This window comes from Staurois parvus, unplaced genomic scaffold, assembly GCF_062004578.1.
Source record: "Staurois parvus isolate SC_StPar_1 unplaced genomic scaffold, SC_StPar_1.0 ptg000205l, whole genome shotgun sequence".
In the NCBI taxonomy this organism is placed as follows: Eukaryota; Metazoa; Chordata; class Amphibia; order Anura; family Ranidae; genus Staurois; species Staurois parvus.
This window is the reverse complement of record NW_028318001.1, coordinates 9,217,407-9,241,019: the sequence shown is the minus strand read 5'-3', so window position 1 is coordinate 9,241,019 and position 23,613 is coordinate 9,217,407. Positions and strand designations below refer to the sequence as shown.

The following is a 23,613-nucleotide window of genomic DNA, read 5'->3' as shown; positions in this document are numbered from 1 at the left end:
CAAGCACGTGGGGGCCATACAAACTACTGAGTACCATTCTGAGTTGCTGCAATGAAATTTCACCAAAATGGTCTAGCCTGCTGCATCATTTTTTCACTTTGAATTTCAGGGTGTCTTTGAATTCAGTCCTCTGTAGGTTGATCATTTTAATTTCCATAAAAACGATGGGGCATCTTTATGTTCTTAACACATTACCCAGTTCAAACCAGTATAGATATTCGGCATATTTTTTCCCCATTGAGATGTGATGTGTTTTCAGAGTGTTCCTTTAAATTTTATTGAGCAGTATGTACTTTAATGCTACCAGTCATAACATTCAAATTGAGGAGATACATTGCTTCCAGCTGATCTCCTCTTCTATTTAAAGATTTTTTATATTGCTTGAGAGAGATACTTAAGGTCAGCAATGACTACACTGAAATTCTATACTTAGTCAAAACAATCCAGAGTTAATCATATTGAAAGTAGTCACAACAATGAAGGTCCTGACTATGCTACAGAAAAAATTTTGAATCATATGTGCAGATATCACCATACTGTGTAATACAACTTGAAGTGGCAGGCTGCTGAAGTTCCCCGATTATCTTTGAAGTGAAAATGCCATACCTCCCCCATAAAGCATGTGCTGCAGAACTTTAGAATGAAACAGGCAATGTGAGTAAACAGTTCATTACCTGCATGCCTGAGCTGACGTTTCTCCTTATTTTGAAGAAAGTAGTTTCAACAGAGAACACACACATGATACAGTCTGTCAGTGGCATTAACACAGCAGTCTGTTTTTCTGAGTAACCCCATGTAACAGATTTTTACCGGATGATCCTGCTTGTAAGTCTGTTTTTCAACTTCCTTTGACAACCCAAACTGTCCAGCAAAGGTGGCAGTTAGAGGGTTGAGAGACAAAGTATCTTACACTGTCAAGAGGTCCCTACATTGCCCAAAAAAAAAAAAATCTATTTCCTGTAACTGCTTAAAATATGTTAGGTGGAGTCACTATTTTAAAGTCCATCTAAGTGTAATAGTCCATACAATGTCACCATCTCCACTGATTAACAATTCTCCAAGGGTGCCTACATTGCATCTTTGGAGGAGAAGTGGAGGAGTGAACTGGTCAATCACAAAGTCAAAAAGTCAAGCCTAAAAAAAGAGAAAAACTAATGCAGCCACCACATCCAATGAATGGTAAGGTACAATATATTGAATTTTAGTTTTTGGGTTTAGTGAAACTTTAAATGTGAACACTGGTGACAATTTCATCTCACCATACACAAGTAGATATGTCTGTCCTCAACTTGGACTGTCCCTTTTGACTTACAGTAGGTTTAAAGCTAAACTACAGGCAGATGAAGAAAAAATTAAGCATTTGTTTATTGAAAAAATAATGCATTGTATTAAAAGAAGTATGGCTTTAAAAAAAAACCCCACAACAATCATATTAACGTAGATGGCTGCAGCTCCGATCCCGGCTGCAGCTGTCCCTAGCCTTTGTTAAGACCAACAACTGAACAGTCAAACACCATTAATAAATCAGTTCCTGGTATTCAGCCTGCAGAGAGCCAGTGATTGCCAGTCACTGGAGTGCTGGGCTGTGCAGGGGACGGGAGCATCTGGCTCAGGCTCTGATGCTGAGTCAGCTGCCAGTCCAGGCATCTGGGTGGATCCAGATAGGGCCGATGCAAGTATTTTTGTCTACTCAGGTGCACGGTTATGTATAACATCTGTAGGGCAATTGTCATTTTCCTATGTAGGTGACCGACACATGCTGGCGTCTCAAGACCTTATGGTTGCACCAACTCTGGAGCCAGACTGTAAAATCGGGATCTTTCCTGAGTGACATCAGCTTTGGCCCACTCTTGGCTGAAAACAAGTCACAGGAGTGCAGAATGAACCAAATTAGCTTTGGCTACACTTCCTTACATACAGCTGTGATACACAGCTAAATCTGATACCAGCCTCCTGTAATTCCCTGTATAGCAGCACTAAGTGAGGGCTGCACTTGATCAAGGCTCTTTTAATTAGAGGAGGCAGGGCTCAGTGATGAACCGATTAGTGTGCTGTTGATGCAGTTTGAAGTCACATGCTAACTTAAAGTCATATCACTAAAAGTGGCGCTCCACTCAAAAGGGGAAGCCTTTGTCCCCCGCTCCCCATTAAGGATTGGCACCTTTGGGGAGCGGGGGTTACCCTTACCCGAATTTGACAGGTACCCACTCACACAGCGATCGGAAGCAGAAGTTGTCCTCCCCCTCTCCCAGAAGACTACGGAGCCATTCACAAACCGCAGCGCTTCTCGCGCATGCACAGTCGGCACCTGGCTGTGAAGCCGCAAGCTGTCACAGCCGGGTGCCCAAACTGAAGGTGCCAGCGCCAGGGAAAGAAGACGGTCAGTGAAACCAGCAGTGGTGAGGACACTGCTGGACTGAGGGACAGGTGAGTGGCTGTATTTTAAAAGTCAGCAGCTACAGTTTTTGTAGCTGCTGACTTTTTTTTCAGGTGGAACTCCGCTTTAAAGACGTCTGGCACCTGGGTCTGCTGTGACAGGGGGTCTTGATCTTGAATACAATCAAATCCTTCTGTAGTTAAAACAGCCACCATATATGAAATTTAACTACGTAGAACTGTTCGCCTTGAATTCAAGCTTTGGTTAGGTGCAAAACAAGAGAAAGGCCTTGTGCTGCTTTCAACATACAGTACAGTATTCCATTATCCATGTAACACGGGGTTCATCCTAAATTGTTTTTAAGAGACAAAGCAGCATATAAATGTACATAATGTGACGTTTTAAGAGGACTGATTACAAAACGCGTGTAGATCACCAAAAAAATAATTAATAAAAAACTTCATCTATTTGACAGTTTAACCCCTTCAAGACCAGGGTCAAAACAAACCTTAAGTGTGGATTCACACATGTGCAGTGCGAGCTGAAGCTGTTTTCACAGCTAATTGACAAAGTAGCTGTTCAGGTCAAGTTTAGATCAGGATCAGCTTTACATCAGGATCGTGTTCACAAACGCATGACATGTGCGTTTCAGAAGCGGAACAGGGACCATAGGAAGCAATGTTATTTCACATGTCATGCGGATCGGATGCGGTTCAAACCGCATCTAATTTGCATATATGTGAATTGGCTTTAACACCCAAACCCAATTTTGCAGCTTTGGCATGTGTTAGTATAACTATACATATCGCAAGTTCTTTGTGTATCCAAGTAAGTTATACCTTGTTTTTTCAGGACAGACTGGGCTTTCAGTTGGTAGACAGCTCCTGATTTTGTTTTATGATTAAAAGAAAACTGGCCCAAAATCGTAATGTATAAGTAAAAATATATTTTTTTAAACTTTGTATGTTTTTATGTCATTATCATGACCCACCACCAAAAAAAAAAAAAAACCTACAAAATAAATTCTCCTACTACTGACGATCACTGTGATACATACTATGGTTTCTTGGCCCTACAAAGAACAAAAAATGCAAACATATTTAGCATTTTATTTTTGTTTTGTTTTTCCTACCTAAAACATACTGACACTGACAACTCAAACTGACACTAAATCTATAACCCTTTTTTATTACCTAAAATACACTGACACCAAACTGACACTAACACCGGCACCAACATCAACACTGACACTCACTACACTAGATCAAACCCTGAACTAGTTAACCTTTACTTTGACTTTTTTTTTTTCCCAACAGACACCTGTTCTCTAGCAAGGATGAAAAGATACATTGTTACTTCACCTCCTCCCTAGAGGGAGAGTCAGTAGTGTCTCCTCTTCAAACACAGGGCTACAGAGTGAATGATCACTGTGATTGCCAATCAGAGGCTATCACAGTGATCATGTGATTGGGATGCGGTTCCCAATTGTAAAGACTTGGGGCTGTCACCGACAGCCCATTGTTAGTGCTAGAAGAACACGAGCAAGCTTCCAGTGCAAACAAAAGAACTCATATGCCATATGGTACCCAGGATTAAATCCCACTTCCTGGACACCGCATAAGTGTTAACGACTGTCGAAAAGGGGTAAAAAAAAATAAAATAATAATAATCTTAAGATGTTATTAAATCAGCATAACATATGAAAGACTTACAAGGGAACTTTTTTTAGTAGGCAAATTAGTAGGTTATTACAAGTAAGCAGATATATGCTGAGGCTGCTAAAATTGATCTGGGCATCTAGGCTTCAGTAATCTCAGGTCCAGGGGTGGACTGACCATTTGAAAACTCAGGCACTGCCTGAGGGTCCGAGGTCAGTAGGGGACCCCATGAGATGCCCCTGATACCTTTTTCATAGGCTTTTTGAGTTTTGGCAAGGACACAGGGGCCCCATGATCCCCTATTGCCCGGGGGCCCCATGAGTTGTCAGTCCGCCCCTGCTCAGGTCCTAACATTTCTGATGGCTCTTTCTGCCTCATGTGGCAGCAATAGTTGCTTAAGCACAAGCAGGGTCATTTGGGAAAATGTGGAGGGCAAAAAGAAAAAAACTTTTTCCTTTAGAAACATTTAACCATTACCCTACCCTAACACTTGTAAACCTTTGACATGAAACATTAACAAAGCACATCCTTCCATAGTTTGTACTTGTCTCAATTCACAAAGTGCAGGGAGAAAAAAAAAAACACCAAAAACAAACAAAAAAAAAAAACCTACAAAGCTGCACTCTAGGGAAAGAAAGCAAATGCTCCTCAAAGTGGGAGCTGCACCCACTGTGCAAGAGGTAAATGCCTATTTAGGTCTGGGATTGACACAAAGTTTTACTTACCATATACTCCTGTTCTGTAGGCTACCTCCAGGCTGTAATACTGTCACTGCTGCCTCTTCTCCCCTACAATCCAGAAGTTACAGCCCGTAGGTCTGCACTGGAGAGGACACCGCCAAGGGACAGTGCACTGCTGGAGCGTAGGGGAGAGGATAGGTACATTTGTTGTGCCTGATCCCCTAGCCCTAAAGAAGCATTTAACTCTTGCAGTACAGGAGCAGATGGACTTTAATGTTAGGAGAAATTGTTTTTTTTTTTTTTTTTTTTTTAAACCTGCTGATGACTTCAGAACATTCTGAACCACTTACGTGGAAAAGGCAGGCAGCACATGCAGTCAGAACTCTTGATTTGCATACCACATACAAGGTCGGACTAAAAGAACTGAAGAATTAGATTATCTGAAAAAGCTAGTTGCCTGGCTGTCATGCTAGAGCTTAGCAATGGAACCTTCCAAGCTTCCCTTGGCACAGGCTTCCTCTAACTTACTTTCAAAAGCTGGCCATACACTAAGTTTTTTTTGGTTCCACAGATTCCTCCATTCAGTTTACCTGCGAGTATGAATTTACTTTGTTATTAAGGGCTTGACTTCCCTGGCCTAAAGATGAACTACGGCCTTCCCATCAGTCTTATGCATCAGGGAAGCTCAGCATCACATGTGGGTGTTAGCACACAACAGCTAGAACACTTGTCCAAGATAGCCTAGTGCTTGGCTTGCCAGCTTGTGTTTTTTAGACTGAAAGCCGTTTTCTCCAGCTGCAATCATTCACAAGCTTACAGTTTCCACTATCTGCTCCCCTGAATCATAGGCTGCTATTCCTGACCCTGTGTGTACTTAACACGAGAGATGAGGAGACACCACAGTAGAAAGATGTTCTGTCTGGCAGCTTAGAAGGAAGGGGGGGGCGCACGTGGGTCTCCATTAACCCTTTCACTGCCAGGCCAGTACATCATATGGACCTAACAGCAGGTGGTTTAATACACAATCCAGTGGCTACAGCCACCAAGATTGTGCATAAAACTGACAGGCAGACTCCTGCTTGTCAGTTGGATAAAGGATCCCCCCCCCCACATGGACGCTGGACTTTGCTTGCCCTTCTGCAGGCCCTGGGAGTGCCATGGCGGGTGAAGGGGAGAGAGGAGAGCGGACGCCTGTGTATGACATCACTTACGGGTCACTGCCATCACTTTCCCCAGGGAGAGATGTATTGCAATGTGATCTGCATTGCAATACAATGAGTGAAGCCCAGAGGAGACCTGGCATGTCCCATTAAAGAGAACCTGCCACCAAAAAAATCATCACATAGGGGATGGTGTGTCAAACTTAAATTTTTTTTCATTTTTATATTCTTCTTGTTGCTAGGCAGATTTTAAAAACAAATCGCATCAAAAACACAGCAAAAATGCAATACATTCTTTTCTGCAGCATTCCCATTGAAGTCTATAGGATCAAAAACGCAACGTTTTGTATTAAAAAAAAAAGTCCCTGACTCCAAAAAAAATGCACTGGCTGAAAACGCAGAGATGTGAACCTGTCTCATAGGAAATCATATTAAATGGACTGTATTGCGTTTCTGCAAAACGCTGCAGAAAACTCTCAGGTGTGAACCTAGGGTGATAGTGAATTTTGGCTCCATAGATAGAGAAGAGAAACAGGTGTAGCCATGAAAGGACAGGAAGTATGGTATCTGCAGGATAACAAGGTAAATATAAAAAGAAAACAGCCACCAGGATTGCTAAACTGCAATATATTGAATTTTTGTTTCTGGGTACAGATACACTATCATTTTTACTTCTGGGAAATACCCTTTTGATTTAGTAAGATGGACAATTAGCAACTTTGGAGTTGCTCATGGCACACTAGCAATTCTTTAACTTGCAACAATTTTCCACTCCTCTTCTTTTATAGTGTCTACAAAAACAAAACAAAAACAAAAACAAAAAAACACCTGCATTGCACTGCCCCCTTACAGACGCTCACTGCAGGGCACGACTAACAGCCTGCTAACTAAGATAGAGCAGTTACACCCCGGTCACATCGGGTGGGAGTTGACATGCGATTTGCATACCGTATGCAAAGTCGCACCCTATTGTCCGCAATTAGAGCAGTCAAATCTGTGTGGTTCTGACTTGATCAGATCCGCACCGATTTCTAACGTAGAACATGTACTACTTTTGGTGCAATTTGCATAGACATCTGTGTCAGATGTCTTGCAGATCGCACCTTAAATCGGCATCTCAGCCAACTTTGAAATCCTGCGACTTCACTATAAGTCGCACAATTTCAAATTCGGGTTTGATGTGACCAGGGGGTTAGTGTATGGGCGGTGTGTATGAGCCTAGAGTGACTACTTCCACTGGGTAGAGGGGCAGCTGCTTCTTGATTCTGCCACTTTTTCACCAACATAAAATGGGTCTTAAACAGTAGTGGTTTGTAACTTTATAGGTAAATAAAGGGATGTGTAGACAAAGCTTTTATTTTAATTTTGGATTAAGTACAGAAGGGTTAAAACTCTGCTTATTTTTACTGTCTATCTCGCATTGGGAGATTTTACTTCACTTCCTGTGCCAGAGACATACAAGGTTCTGCCAATAGACTCACATGAAAACAAAAGTTAAAGAACTAAAAAAATTAAAAAATCTCAGATACCAGCTTCAGGCTCCTTGCAGCCAAAGCTCACATCAGCCAAGGCCTGAACTTTCACTTGGAGAATGCGTGAACACAGAACCAGAAGGCTGCCTTAAAAAAATTGGGAAGAAAATATTTTATGCTGGAAAGTTCAAGAGACACCAACATCCCAGGTGGAAAGAGTTCCTAATCTTCCTTAGGGCATATGCTCTGGAAAGGAGTTGCTGGATCCACCTAGCAATGGTGGAGCAGAATGCTCTCTATGAGGACCCATGGGCAGGACACAATTGTTCCACATCATGAGTAAGTTGAATTTAAAAAGTCACAGGGCTAGGTTATATGGTACGCTCTGTGGACGACTCTAGCAAGTTTTTTTTAACCAGTCGCCAGAAGGTAGCTGTATATAATCTACGGTCTATAAATACAAGCCCTGTGTCCTGTGCAATTAAGATTAAGTTTTTTTGGAGTTCCCATCACTTTGTTTTATTTTTTTATTTTTTTTTTTTAATTTAAATATTTATTGGTTTTTCATATTATTACAAAAAAATTCATAAAAAGAGACACAATAGATTTAAGTAGTCTTAACATTTCTATTTTACCCCTTCTAATAACTCTTTTCTTTCCCTCCCCTCCCCCCCCATTCCCCTCCCCCCTCCCCTCTGCAAGTTCTCCAGTCTCACGAGGCCCAATCACTTTAAATAACTTCCTAATTTAAGATTTTCTATATTTCTCTTTCACTTCTGATTTTTCCCATCTCGAATAGTATGTTCCCAGCCTATCTTCCTGCATATAGTAAGATTTTTCCATTCTACTGATCTGATTTACTCTGTTGATCCAGTCTTCCTCCTTCGGCACCTCTGTTTTCTGCCAGAACTTGGGTACCAACCCTTTTGCAGCATTTAAATAATACCATATGCCTGATTCTTTATATTTATTTACTGTTATCTCAACGTTGTGTAGAAGACACATCGTTGGGTCTAACCCTATGTCATTTCCAGTTATTATTTCTATCAATTTAACTATTGTTTTCCAAAAAGCCTGAATTTTCGGACATTGCCACCACATGTGAAACACCGTGCCTATCTCTCCACATCCTCTCCAACACATTTTTGAATTCTCCCCACTCATCCTGTGCTCAATACTCGGTTTAATGTGCCATCGTGTCAAACATTTATAATTAACCTCCACTTCTCTCATACTAACGTTCTCGTGTGTCAATCTAAATATCTTTTTCTGTTGATCCTCATCTAATACCACCTCCATATCTCTTTCCCACTTCGTTATAAAAATTAACTTTGTGTCTGTGTCTAATTCTGTGAGTATTCTATAAATTTTGGCAATACCATGTTTCCCATCTCTACGTGTTTCTAACAACCTTTCAAACATATTCCACTCCTTCTTTAATCTCAAGGGTTTTGGTAATTTCCCAATAAAACATTTTAGTTGGTGATATTTCCACTCATCTATTCTAATAAAAATGTCTCTCTTCTTCTCTTTAAGTTCTTTAAATGATCTCAATTTCCCCTCTACCAGTACATCTCTCAGTTGGACATCTTCCCTCTCAAACCATCTCCCTGATATCTCATCCTTTCCTGGGGGGAAATAATCAGTATTTGCAAGAGGCATTAATATAGAGCTGAATTCCCATTTCATATTTTTGTGTAAATTATCCCATACCCTTAAAACATTTAAAGTGTAATTACTTGTGTTTTCATTAATTTTTCTAAAATGTGCTGGAATCCATATCATCTTACTCAAACTAATCCCACTCAGTGCATTTTCAATTTTTACCCAACTCTTCCCCTTCTGGTTAAATGTCCAATCATCAATTCTTGCTAAAATTACTGCTTTATAATATCTCTTGACGTCGGGTAGTCCCATTCCCCCTTTTTCTTTAGTCCTACTCAGTATTTCATATGATATTCTTGGTTTTTTATTCCTCCAAATATATCTTGTTCACATTTTTTTTATTATCTTAAAAAAAGCCTCTGGGAGTTTGATCGGAACCATTTGGAATCTATACAGTATTTTAGGTATAATTACCATTTTAACTAGGTTTATACGTCCTATCCATGATGGGTTTCCTCCTAATATTTTAAATTCTTCCTTAGTCTCATTTATTAAGGAAATATAGTTTAATCTATACAGTTGTTTATAAGAGATAGCGAGTTTTATCCCTAGGTATTTTAAATCTTTTTCTCTCCATATAAAGGGGAATTCTTTTTGTAACTTTTCCTTTTTACTCTTTAATATATTGATGTTCAGGATCTCTGTTTTTGTTGGATTAATTTTTAAGTTTGATAGTTCCCCATACTCCTTCAAAAATTTCATTATATTTGGTAATGTTATTCGGGGGTTACCTACATAGAATAATAGGTCATCTGCATAGGCCGCTACTTTGTGTTCTATATTTTCGATCTGGATTCCCTTTACCGCACCACTATTCCTTATCATTGACAACAAAGGTTCCAATGACAAAACATATAGCAGGGGGGACAGAGGACAGCCCTGTCTTGTTCCATTGGACATCCCTATGGATTCTGATCTCTCTCCATTTACCGTAATAATTGCGGTGGGCTCCCTGTATAATTTACCTATCCACTCACGCATTCTCTCTCCAATCCCCAACACTTCTAAGTTGTCCATCATGAAGCCCCAATCCACTCTATCGAACGCCTTTTCGGCATCAATCGACAACAGCACCACCGGGGCTTTCCCTTTTCTACTTTTCTGGATTAGCATCAGAGTTCTCAACCCGTTGTCCCTACCCTCTCTCCCTGGGACGAAGCCCACCTGATCTCCATGGATCCATTCTGGCATTAGATCTTTCAGCCTATTTGCTAGAACCTTTGCGTACAGCTTAGTATCGATGTTCAATAATGAAATTGGTCTATAAGTAGAGCACTGAGAGGGGTCTTTTCCTTCCTTATGAATGAGTACAACATGGGCCTGAAGAGATTCTCTTCTACTCTCCATCCCTCCTCCCAAATCATTCATATACTTCTTTAGCTTAGGTAACAATATTTCACTATATTTTTTATAGTAATTAACTGTGTACCCATCCGGTCCTGGACTTTTTCCACCCCCCGTACTTCTTATTGCTGCTTTTATTTCATCCTGGGAAATTTCCGCATCTAGGGAGTTCAGTTGTATTTCACTTAACTTTGGTAATCCTGCGTTTTTTAAATAGGTCTTCCTTTTTTCTTTGATATCCTCTCCATTTTCTTTTGACGAGCTTTGGGGGCTAATATTATACAACTTTCTATAGTACTCCGTAAATACTTTAATAATCTCTTTAGTTGAATAAACCAACTCCCCCTTAGGATTTTTTATCTTTTCTATATAATTTCTATTTTTCTTTTTATTCAAAGCTCTCATTAAGTATTTTCCTGGTCTATCTCCCCATCTATATCTTTCACTAAGTACCTTATTATATACTATTTTCCTCTCCTCTTCCATCAATCTCTCTAGCTCATCTTTTTTATCCATTAACTTCTGTTTTGTTTCTCTTGTTATTTTCTTCTTTTGTATCTGCTCCAAATCCATGATTTCTTTTAGGAGCCCACTGACCCTCTCTCTTCTTTCTCTTTTCTTCCTTGCTCCCATCGTGATCAGGATTCCTCTTATATATACCTTGTGACTTTCCCATACTGTAGCTGTCGATACTTCCCCTGTCTCATTCTCTTTAAAATATACCTTAATCTCTTCCCCAATCTTCTGAGCTATATCCTCGTCCAAAAGAAGGGCCTCATTTAGTCTCCATCCTAGGCCTCCCGTCCACCGTTTCCCCCATCCCATTTTCATTATGACAGGGGCATGATCTGAGAATGTACTCATCTCTATTTTAACCAACGGTTCTAGAAGTTGATGATCTATTAGGATATAGTCCAGACTCGAGTATATCTCATGTGCATTGGAGAAGAAGGTATAGTCTCTGTCTTTCATATGCATTATTCTCCAGGTGTCCACCAGTTGGTACTCGTGGATCGCCTTTTTCAAAGCTCTCAGAGACCTACCACTCTCTCTCTGCACAGGGGAGGTTGTATCCTTTTGTGGGTCCATGCAGAGATTTAAATCTCCTGCTACTATCAAACACCCTCTTTTAAAGTCCATCAATTTTTTCAGCAGACCCTTCAAATAGATCTCCGGTTTTTTATTAGGGCAATATATATTGGCTAACTTGCACTCTATTCCCTGTAATTTACCTTTCAAGAACAGGAATCTCCCCTCCGGATCGGTCTTTCTATCCTCCACCTCAAATCTGATGTTCTTTGCCAACCCTATTGCCACCCCTTTTGCTCTTTTAATTGGAGAGTCAGCATAATACCATGTTGGATAATATTTGGATTTTAATTTCACATTTGACATTTCACATTTTATCTCAGAATGTGTTTCCTGTAAAAATACCACTGATGTTGCCCTATGGTGTAGCTCTTTAAACAACTTAAATCTTTTCCCAGGGCAGTTCAACCCATTCACATTATATGTTATAACCTGTATTTCTTCCATCCTTCTTAATTCTGTCTATCTCTCTTCTAACTCGCCTCCTCCTTTTAGGCCCTACTATCTTGCAGAATATTAGCCCAATCTCCCCTCCCCCCGCTCTCTCCCACCCAAACTCCCTCGCCCACCCCCACCCCCCATCTCACCCCCCCACCTCCACCCCCCCTTCCTTATTTTTCCCCTACCCATTTTTAGGCTTACAACCTGCCTACAAATCATTTGTGGATCCAATTCCACGATTGATTTAAAATTTTTGGGAGTAAGCTCCGCCCATGGACGGCTACCTCTCCTCCGACCTCCCCAGATCCCCTTTCTCTGTTAATTGGGCTCGACAATAACCTTTATTCCCCCCCTTAACCGGAGCGTCCTGAAGGGCTTCCACAACGACAGGGGTGGGGCAGGGGAGGATGGGAGAGAACAAAAAAAAAAAAAAAGGGAAAAACATATTATTTACTTAATTCTCCCTCCCTTCTCTCACCAACCCCAGGACCTCCCTCCTCCTCCCCCCCACCCGCTGCCAGTCCTCTTTTCTTGTATCAGCCGCAACTCCTTTTCCTTCTTCTTCTTCTTCCCACCCAGCTATCTCTACTCTTTGCAAGTCCAGTCTATCACAAAAGTCTCTCAGTTCTTCCGGGAATCTCAGATAAGCTGTAACCCCATTTTTCCAGCCAATTAGAGATGCTGCATTACCCCATCTATACTGCACATTCTGATTTCTCATTTGCTCCAACAGGGGTCTCAGGGATCTCCTCCTCCATAGAGTCTCTGATGTTAAATCCGCATAAATTTGGATAGTCAAGTCTCCATATTTAATTAATGATCTTCCCTTAATCTTCTTCCATATCTCCTCTTTGACCCCAAATTTTTGGAACTGGACAATTATATCTCTCGGTCTTTCTTTCTCATTAGCTTGTTTGAACTTTCCTGTTCTGAACACTCCATCTAGTTTAATCCCGTCTGTTTCAGGTCTGTCTCTTATGAAATTTAAAATTTTATTAACTAGTTCATATAATGTTTCCCCTTTTGCAGACTCTGGGATTCCTCGTACTCTAAGGTTACTCCTTCTTTCTTTATTTTCTTGAACTTCCATCCTATAGAGCAGTTTTTTCTGAGTTTTCTCCAGATGGATTGTTTTTTTCCATAGATTATCTATGGTTTGGGCCTGGGTTTTAACTTTCTCCTCTGTTTCTTCCATTCTCAATAGCAAATGCCCTAAATCATTTCGAATAGCTGTCATTTCATGTTTTATCATTTTCTCCAGATTTTGAAACATTTCTATCATCTCCTTCTTATTTGGTACTTGTAGTTCACCATCAAGATCTTGTTTCCCCAAGCCAACCGCTATTTGTTGGTTACAGGAGCTATTCATATCCAGTGATAATCTAGGACTATTTCCTAAGCTAGTGTCCATTTCCTCTTTTGCACTTGCGCCGTGGGTCCTTTCTGGCGTAATATTTCCATGTGATGTAAATTTCTTTATCGTGCCTGTTTGAGACCCATTGAGCCCTGTTCCCTTGGGACCTTTATTCTTCATATCCTCTATATGTCTTTTACCTTCTATATTCTCTAGATTACTAGCGGTTATACCGCTCCTTTATGATTTGTGAACCAGATATACTTATGATTTTTCCTTATTTTTTGTTCTCCTAAAGCACCTGGGGCTCTTCTTTTGTTCTCTTCTAGACCCAGGGAATCCTCCCCTCACCTCCTTAGCCCCTTTGTCCCCACTGTCACTTAGGGGTCTATTACGCCACAAGCTCACATCAGCTCTCACTCACCCCGACAGCGGCTCCAGGCTTGGATGGAGGTCCTTCACATCAGCTCAGTCCTGGGGGGGAGTCCTCTGGGTCTCCAACGCTGTGCTTCGCTTTTCTCTCTAAACTTCGCCCCAGGGACGCAGGGTGAGTCTTCTGGTATTCCCGGGTCTCCCTGGCCCAGGATCAATCAGCCGGCCGAGGGTTATATTCAGCAGCAAGCCGGGGGTTATGAGCCCTAAAAAGCCGGTAACAGTGGAGCGGCAGCTCCCTGTCATATCAGGACGCCGGCCGGTCTCTGCTTTCCCCCAGAGATCCTCCGCGGCTGGTCACGTGCTCCCTCCACGTCACCTCACTTCCCAGCCGCTTGGATCTCTCTCTCTACACAGCGCCGGGGGAACCGGCACGTCTCTACAGCCTCCGTCTCGCGGCCATCTCTGGCTCTCCGGGCTCAACTCCACTGCCCTCCAGACTCCGGTGAGGCGATTTCTTTAATGGGTCCCTAGGGAGGTCGGGAAGCGGGTCCTAGCAGCGAGCTAGAGCCACTCGCTCCCCACAGCCGCCATGTTCAGGCTCCTCCCCGACATATCTCCATCACTTTGTTTTATTGACAATGTTCACTAATACTAATAGAAAGAATGATCCCACCTAGCTAGGATGTAGACATACAAATTTTTCAAATAAGTTTAGCTTACCCAAAACTTTTTGCACTCTTTGTATCTGATAAAGTAAGAAGTGCACAGCTCTTTTTTGTAGCCATTGACATCTAAGCACTTTATAGAGGCATTACTTTCCTGAAAAACAAAAAGGAAAGAATTTTTGTACTGTTTTCACGTGCAAATACCAAATAAAAAGTGGGCCAAAATAAACAGGTAAAGAAAAATTTAGATTTTTTTTCCCCCAAATAAAATATAACATTTGTGCATATAAATTATGCTTTAACATTTTTAGCTTTCAACTAACCTCCATGCATGGATTAATATCAATATTTCTAATTGAAGTCATCTTACTGAAAAATAAAACAGAACAAAATACAAAATTAGATTTTCATTTGTTACAGTATGTAAATAGTAATCAAATGTTCACAATTCAGTTGGCCCATGTGAATTCCTCTTCAAGCTAAATCACTAGAGTGGGAAAATCACTCTAGAATCACTCTATGAACAATAAATAGCAATATAATACCAGTTCTTTGTAAAAAATGCATAGCACCACATTTGACTTTTGCCTGTACTGAAGTTGTTCAGCATTCAGCATTGGAAATTGTCAGCTATTACCAATAACAACATGTAATTCATGGTGTTACTGAGCCCCATACCTCATGCTATCTACAGTGGCAAAAATTATTATTTGAATCCCTGCAGATTTTGTAAGTTTGCCCACTTAAAAAGAAATGAAGGGTCTATAATTTTTATCATAGATGTATTTTAAATGATAAAGACAGAATATCAACCAAAAATTTAGAAAAAACACGATACAAATCTTATAAATTGAGTTGCAGTTCAGTGAGTATAATAAGTATTTGATCCCATACCAACCAACAATTCTGGCTCCCACAGACTGGGTATGTGCTCATGTGGTACACAGATTAGTCCTGTCAATTTAAGAAGCTGACCCTAACGACAACTTGTTACGTGTATAAAAGACACCTGTCCACAGAATTGCTTCCTTCCACTCAAACCTCACCACCATGGGCAAGACCAAAGACCTGTTAAAAGGACATCAGGGACAATATTGTAGACCTGCAAAAGACTGGAATGGCCTACAAAACCATCAGCAACAAGCTGACAAGAAGGAGACAACTGTTGGAGCGATTATTTGCAAAATGGAAGAAATACAAAATAACCATCAATCGCCCTTGGTATGGAGCTCCATGCAGGATTTCGCCTCATGCAGTAAGTATGATCATGACAAAAGTGAGGGATCAGCCCAAAAATGCATGGGAGGAGCTTGTGAATGATCAAGGCAGTTGGGACCACAGTCACCAAACAAACCGTTAGTAACAATAAGCCACCATGGATTAAAATCCTGCAGCGCCCACAAGGTCCCCTCCTCAAGAAGGCACATGTCCAGGCCCATCTGAAGTTTGCCAATGAACATTTAAATGATTCAGAGAAGGATTGGGAGAAAGTGCTGTGGGCTGTGGTCAGATGAGACCAAAATTGAGCTCTTTGGCATTAACTCGACTCGCTGTGTTTGGAGGAAGAAAAATGCTGACTATGACCCTAAGAACAAAATCCCTACAGTCAAGTAAGGAGGTGGAAACATTATGCTTTAGGGTTGTTTCTCTGCTAAAAGTAGAGGCTGACTTTGATGGGTCATGGGACGAGGCCATGTATTGTAAAATCTTGGATGAAAACCTTTTTTCCTCAGCCAGAACACTGAAGATGGTGGATGGGTCTTCCAGCAAGACAATGACCCAACACATATCGCCAAGGCAACAAAGTAGTTGCTCAAGAAGCACATTAAGGTCATGGAGTGGCCTAGCCAGTCTCCAGACCTTAATACTATAAAAAAATGTATGGAGGGAGCTGAAACTTCGAGTTGCCAAACGACAGCCAAGAAATGTTAAGGATTTAGAGATCTGTAAAGAAGAGTGGACCAAAATCCCTCCTGAGATGTGTGCAAACCTGGTAACCAACTACAAGAAATGTCTTACCTCTGTACGTGCCAACAAGAGTTTCTCCACCAAGTACTAAGTTATGTTTTGCTTAGGGATCAAATACTCATTTAATTGCTTATCACTGAACTGCAACTCAACTTATAACATTTGTATCACGTATTTTTTCAGGATTTTTGATATTCTGTGTCTCATTTAAGATACACCTGTGATAAAAATTATAGACCTTTCATGTCATTGTAAGTGGACAAACTTACAAAATATGCAGGGGATCATATAATTATATTCCACACTGTATGTCTTGTGAAGTCTGGCTGGGAAATGCTTACTATGTGCCCTTATGCAGTCAAAGACATAGCACAAGGGGTGCTACACAACTGCATGAGTTGCATGGTGCCATTGGTAAAAGGCCATCAATTTCCAATGCTGATTTCTTGACAGAAGTAAAACATGTCTATTTATCAGGGTAAATGAGTTATATGGCTGTTTAATATTCTCAGAGCAATTCTGGGTCGAACGTCCAATTTAAAGCAATATGGGCATTAATGACATAAGAAGTATACCATATTTTAAATACAATGCAACTGCTGCATGATAGGTGCTGGAGCATATTATACATTACACTCTAAATATGGGTGTAACATGCTAACATTATTTATTTATTTAAGGCACTTATATAGCACTTTACACACACACACATATATATATATATATATATATATATATATATATATTATACATTCACATCAGTCCTTAACCCTCAAGGGGTGTACAATCTAAGGTCCCTAACTCACATTCATACATACACATACTAGGGACAATTTAGACAGGATCCAATTCACCTACCAGCATGTCTTTGGAGTGTGGGAGGAAACCGGAGTACCCAGAGGAAACCCACGCAGGCACAGGGAGAACATGAAAACTCCAGGCAGGAGGTGCCGTGGTTGGGATTCAAACCAATGACCCTAGTACTGCCAGGCGGAAGTGCTAACCATTTAGCCACTGTGCTGCCCCAACATGCTTCAAAAGGTGAACTTAGCCTTTAGAGCTGAACTGCAGGGACAGATAAATCCTCCCATGCAGTAAAGTTGCCCCTACACTGCAAGGGCTAAATGCTCATTTACTTCTAGTGGACCTTGAAAAAGCAGCTTTATTTACCCAATCCTCTGCTACTGCAGCCTCCTTCACGCTGCAAGACCAGTTCCCGCAGCCTCTTCTCCCCTATGCTATGGCAGAGGCAGGTCCTCTGATCTGAGAAAAGCGGAACTTCCCCTTTGGGAGAGGTGAGAGGTCAATTTCACTACAATGGGAGGATTTTTCCTTTCCCTAGAGTTAGGCTTTAAAACTGAAACAGAAAGATATAAAACACAAATTAACATACATGAAAACTCAAAGTGAAGATTTATTTCTTACAGGGGATATCTAGAAATGGTGACTCAAAACAGTACCTTGGAAAAAAAAATGTCTGGAATTCCTCATGAAAAAAGTAGCTTTCATGCAGCAATATTTTAGCTTTAGCTACTGAGCTCTGTAAACAAAGGTTTTTTTTAGCTGGGAAGAAAGCCTAGCATTCCATCTGCTGATTTGCCAATGAAAATCTAAACCGGGGTCTCCAAGCTTTCTAAACAAAGGGTCAGTTTACTGTCCTTCAGACGTTAGCAGGGCCAGGCTGTAGCCAGTGGGAGTAGAAAATGCCCCGGTGTTAGTGGAAGTATACAATGCTATCTTTTATAATAGGTGGCAGGAATAGTGCTTCATCACTGGAGTCCTTGGAAAGAATAGTGTCCCATCATTGGTGTCAGGGGGAGGAATAGTGCCCCAGCACTGGTGTCAGGGGGAGGAATAATGTCTCATTCTTGGAGTCAATGGGAGGAATATTGCCCCATTGTTGGTGTTAGTAAGAGGAATCGTGCCTTAAGGGCAAGATGAAAGGAACCAAATTTGGCCCCCAGGTCACAGTTTGGAAACCACTGCTTTAAACTAATCATCCACAATCTCTTATGTACAATAGGTTTTAATAAAATAATATTTGGTGTTTTTTGTGCTCATGACAAAAGTATTCTGTTTAAAAAAAAATTAGAAAGCATCATGCACAGTACTACGGATACATAAAAAAGGCCCCTTAAAATAATAATTGTAATCATTTGAGAAATGCTAAATATATCTTCACAATTGTTAGTAACTTCAGGTCTCTGATACAGGCTTTGTATGGGGGCACTCATGCAGGCTTGTTCCCAAGCCCCACTGCCTGCGTCTATGGACACAGACAGCGGGGCTTGATCCTGCCCATTCACTCATCACTGGCTTTGGCTGATTGACTCCTGCTGCCTCAGAACAGCCTGTGACACCAGGAAGTGTGGGGAGACAGCTTCAGCAAATGGGCACGGCACTGGATTAAATGAGGGCTCAGGTAAGTATAAGGAGGGTGGTGGGGGGTACTACTACTTAAAACATGTTTTACCTTAATACAAGGAATGCATTACTGTAAAACTCTTTAGGCTTTATAACCACTTTAATGCATAAATTCACCTTTAGGGAAAAAACTATAAATGCACATTTTTTACAGGAAAAATAATGTTAATTTATTATTTTATCCCCAAGGAGCCTGGAAAGCATTGCACCCATGATCAGTGGATCAGGGGTTCAATTCCAGACTCCTGCAGACATGCCCTGCACCTTCATATGGGCTGACAGTTTACAAGCTGTAGGGCTTGCGAATAAATTATGAGGCTGCTCATCAGTGACCCTGCAGTCCATTCAGAATTACAAGCTGTCAGCCACAAAGGCTGTACTTGTGGATCACGGCATCCACAGAAAACTGGGTGGATCCCTGCATGGCCATATTATTTTCAAATAGTGACAGTGGGTGCCGGGAGAAGATCCCTGATCGCTGTTACTGGGGCAAGGGAAAGGGAGAGAAGATGCAGCTGCTGGAACATGTTACATGTTCCACCCTAAATACGGGTGGAACATGTAGCATATTCTAAAAGGCAAACTTATCCTTTAAATGGCCATCTGAACCATGTTGCTCATCTCCAAGTGTCCCAGCAACATCAAGCTGCTTTTCTGACAAACACCTGATCAATGAGACACAGAGCAGGGAAACCCTCACTATTTTACACTGGCGAAAAAGTTGAAGGGCTGATTTACATCAATGCATTACTGCAACATATGTAACATAAATTGACATAATGTGGTTCTATTCATTTTGTACAGCACCCCTACACACTGAGCCCACGTACTTGCCTTGCAACACACCATAGTACATTGTGACAAACATTTTTGTGGCATGTCCAATTTTTGGGATATTTTGGTGTGTTGGACGTCCATTGATTTCACTGGGCTGCCTTAAAACAACACACCTGTGTGACACAATGCACAATAATGTACCACACAAATGGTAATAAGCAGAGGAGAGCAGAAGGATGACTGAAACTTCCTATTTCAAGTGAAGGTCTGCCTTACATTTGTTGTATTAAAATGTAACTAAAGGCAAAACTTTTTTTTTTGTTTTGTATGTATATTTCTATAGCGTGTGGATTACTGTAGAATCGCTGTCAGGTTCGTAATGCTGTCTGTACAGGGAGATTGGGGAAATTAGGGACTTTCACTCTCTATTTGCCCTGTTTACCATTATCAGTGAAATTAAAAGTAAAAGAAAATCCTAAATTTTGGGTTGACATCACAACAGTAATAGAGGGGAAATCTTCCAATAGGACGCTAGTTCACTAGTTCTGCTGACAAGGTATTCCCTCACTTTGGTCAGATTTCCTCTTACTTCCTGTTTTTGATGTTTTTCTATTAAAAATGTTCATTGTAGTAATAAAAAAAAAATTGTCATAAATTTAGGCCAAAATGTATTCTGCAACATGTCTTTGCTAAAAAAAAATCCCAATACATGTAAATTAATTGGTTTACGTGAAAATTATAGCGTTTACAATGGTGGTATATATACTGGGATTTTTTAATTTTAACTAGCAATGGCGGCAATCAGCGGCTTATAGCGGGACTGCAGCGGGAATTCTGACACTGGGGGGAACTGACTTGGTGTCACTGGCCTACCCAGTGACACCAATACAGTGATCAGTGCTAATAAAAAGCACTGACACTACTACTGGCACTGGGCGGGAAGGGGTTAACATGCGGGGAAATCAAAGGGTTAACCGTGTGCTGTGTGTGTTTTACTTGGGGCTGTGTGTTTGTGCTTCACTGTAAGCACACTGCTTTGCAAGCAGTGTGCAGGAGCTGACAGGGTAGAGAACTGTTTCGTTTACAAACAGTTCTCCCCCCCCCCGTTGAAGATGCTCGGCAATCACTGGGCGCTGGAGAGTAATCACTGACCTGGACCCAGTGATTGACAGCCACTCCCCAAATGCCCTATGAGCGTTTTTGAGGCATTTGATAGGCATTTGCCAAGTGGTAAAACCACACCACAAATGCCTACAATGAATCTTAATGGTATTAACGCTCCGCAAACGAGGAAAATCACCATAGACTTCAATGGAAGGCTTCAACTCCTCCTGACTGGACATGAGGTGTCAATTTTGCCACGATGCAATGCTAATGCTTCAGTGTGAACAGCACTGTGTGCTGCCATGTGTAGAATTTTCATAGGCATTTGAGGAGCAGTAAAAATGCTTCCCAAACGCCTGCTAACAAAGCTAGTGTGAACTTAGCCTTAGTCACACAGGAATGCAGACTGAGCACCTGTGCGATTCAGGTGTGAACTGAACCTTAGTGACACTTTTAATTACAATGGCTTTCAATGCACCAGAACAGAAATCGGACATGAACCATTTTTTCACTGCATCCACTTCGCATGTGTGTCAAAAGCATGTTGGGTAGCCATGGATGATGAGTGGACTTCCAACACGCTAACACTTATGATGTGCATGTTCCTGAAAGTCACTGCACTGAACCCTTAATGTGGAACTTTATGCTAGAAAATAAAAAATGGGCAAACAGGCAGAACTTTTAATGCAGAAGACAAGCTTTTTCTCTTCTGCATTAAAGTTACTTACCTGTCTGGCAGCTCACTGTAGAAATCTGGCAATGCCTAAGCTGACTACAGTCCCACGCATGCATGTGAGAGGCATCATCCCCACCCATCCAATGAAAGCGGCTGGCCTCCCAAAGAGGTGAGTGGCTGGTGGGGAGCTCTGGGATGCTGCATTGCTGCAGCCAAGGTGAGTATAGTTCCACTTTAAAAGAACCTGTACCAGTAGGACATGGGCTCTACCACTACTTGGCAAACGTGGGCTCTACCACTGCTCTCCATTCGTGGGCTCCACCACTGCTCGCCAAACATGGGCTCCACCACTGCTCGCCAAACGTGGGCTCCACCACTGCTCGTCAAACGTGGGCTCCACCACTGCTCGTCAAACGTGGGCTCCACCACTGCTCGCCAAACGTGGGCTCCACCACTGCTCGCCAAACGTGGGCTCCACCACTGCTCGCCAAACGTGGGCTCCACCACTGCTCGCCAAACGTGGGCTCTACAACTGCCTATTTTTCTTTTTTTATCAGCGAGTACAAGAACCAATACTAGTACTCATGTACTCACCGTTACCAATTACAGATACCTTTGTGATGTGATTGAGCCCATAGAAGCCAAAATGGTCTCAGATCACACTGCAGATTTGAAAGTAAATGTGGTGCGATGCGGGCTCAAATTGCACAAAAATATCAGTTTTAGGTATGGAAGAATTTGCAGGAGTACATGTACTCAGTATCAACACCAATACCAGTACAACCCTAATTAGAATATGTCAGGTTTTATTGCTGTCTATGCCCCCCATTAGTGAGATTCCCCCCTCTCGATTTGTCCTTTGAACGTGAAAGTAAAAGGAAATCCCACATTTTGAGTTGACACCAAAACAGCAATAGAGGGGAAATCTTCAGTTGTGGACACTAGATCTGGTGACACCCCTGGATTGCCTCACTTTCGAGGGATTTCTCTCACTTCCCGTTTTGGCTATGGGTCAAGAAATGAAGGAAAATCTCCCCTATGGGACACAGATGGCAGAATAAAGTGGCAGGGGTTATAAGCTGCCTATACTCTATCAAATATGAGGAAAAACAAAAAAGTTTTGCCCATGGTGATGCTTTCAGTACTGCCCTGTTCACTGACCTGGATGGAGTATGGACATAAGGTGCTCCAACTGGTCGGACTGCAGTAAGCTGGGGATCATAACATAATAAATGTATAAACATAGGGGATAGAAAGGTCACATGCAGGCCTAGCAGGAAGTAGGAAGAAGTCAGTAATGGCAGCCTCCATGTGTCCTCAGTCACAGGTCTACCTATAGGTGGAGACCCCCTGCCCCTGCAGTGTACCCCACAGAGCAGCCCAGGCTGAGCATACACGCTGTATGGAGCTGAGCAGTCATGACCCTGCCCCAGGAGGAGAACATGTGCTGCACACAGCGGGGTGACAATGACAAGCCTGTGTATGCTGCTTGTGGAGGAGCCGAGCACAGCGCTGCCTACCCCAACAAGCCCGGCCGGGCGGGGGAAGTAGAGGGAAGGCCCGAGGAGCCAGCGGGGTGACAATACCTCAGACCGGGAAGGTCATAACAACCCTCTCTCACAAGTCGGACAACTCCAATTCGAAATACGTCAATTTCTCGCCTCGCTCCCCTTTAAGTAGTCGCACACACTAACCTGCTGCGCAAACCCGGCCCCTTCTTCATTGACAAGTCCCCCAGCCAATCTCCCGCAGCCTTTTCCTGACTGCCACCTCCGTCAACCAGTCCTGCCACATCCCGCCCCGACCCTGTCCCCGCCTCGTCCCCGCCCCACAACAGTGCACAGAAAAAGACTGGCGCGCCCTTTAACCAATCGCCTGCCAGCCCGGTGACAGCACCGCTTAAGCCATTGGATGCGGCTCCGCGGACCGCGGACACGGCGGCGGAGCTTCGCGGCAGAAAGGGGCGGAGTTTGAGGTGGGCGCGTCTCCCGGAGCAAGTTGGGCTGCTCCGCAGCGCATACACTACAATGGCTGCTGGAGAGAGGGGAAAGCAAACAATTTCCAGGCCCGCAGCGTCCAGGCGAAAATATGGGAAAAAAATTATTAAAAAATCGGAAAGGCGCGTAAACCCCGAAAATCGACCGTAGGAAGGATGTTAAGGCTCCCGCGGTGAGTTTGCGGCCGGTTTGGGCTGGCGCAGTCCTCTCTGAAGCCGAGAAAATCAGGGTTATTTAAATTATGGGAGAGGGGGGGACGGGAGAAGGAGGAGGAGGGGGGGAGAGGGAGAGAGCTGGGCAAAAAAAGTTCTGGCACTTCACCCTCTCCTCTCTGCCTGAGCCGGGGCTGGGCTGGGGGGGTCCTGGGGGGCAAGGGACACAACTTGG

At 42.4% G+C, this 23,613-nt stretch overlaps 2 protein-coding genes across 8 annotated transcripts in view; one reads left to right on the top strand and one right to left on the bottom strand.

The window, feature by feature from the left end:
* CHCHD7 (coiled-coil-helix-coiled-coil-helix domain containing 7) overlaps positions 1 to 22,927 on the bottom strand; it is a 31,875-nt gene extending 8,948 nt beyond the window's left edge. The window contains exons 1-4 of one of the 6 annotated variants that reach the window (XM_089678462.1): positions 22,816 to 22,927; positions 17,419 to 17,605; positions 14,604 to 14,649; positions 14,336 to 14,434 (exon numbers count right to left, since the gene is read on the bottom strand). In XM_089678462.1, coding sequence (XP_089534588.1) covers positions 14,336 to 14,434; positions 14,604 to 14,645 — 141 coding nt within the window. In that variant the 5' untranslated portion in view covers positions 14,646 to 14,649; positions 17,419 to 17,605; positions 22,816 to 22,927. Of the gene's footprint in view, positions 1 to 14,335; positions 14,435 to 14,603; positions 14,650 to 17,418; positions 17,606 to 22,390; positions 22,441 to 22,749 lie in introns of those variants that run through there. The other 5 variants (XM_089678464.1, XM_089678467.1, XM_089678465.1 and 2 more) reach the window with 5 other exon arrangements.
* A 314-nt stretch (positions 22,928 to 23,241) lies between these two features.
* Positions 23,242 to 23,613, top strand: part of PLAG1 (PLAG1 zinc finger) — an 80,211-nt gene continuing 79,839 nt past the window's right edge. For both annotated transcript variants that reach the window (XM_089678461.1, XM_089678460.1), the window contains exon 1: positions 23,242 to 23,398. The gene's annotated coding sequence lies outside the window, so the exon portion shown is untranslated. The remainder of the gene's footprint in view (positions 23,399 to 23,613) is intronic.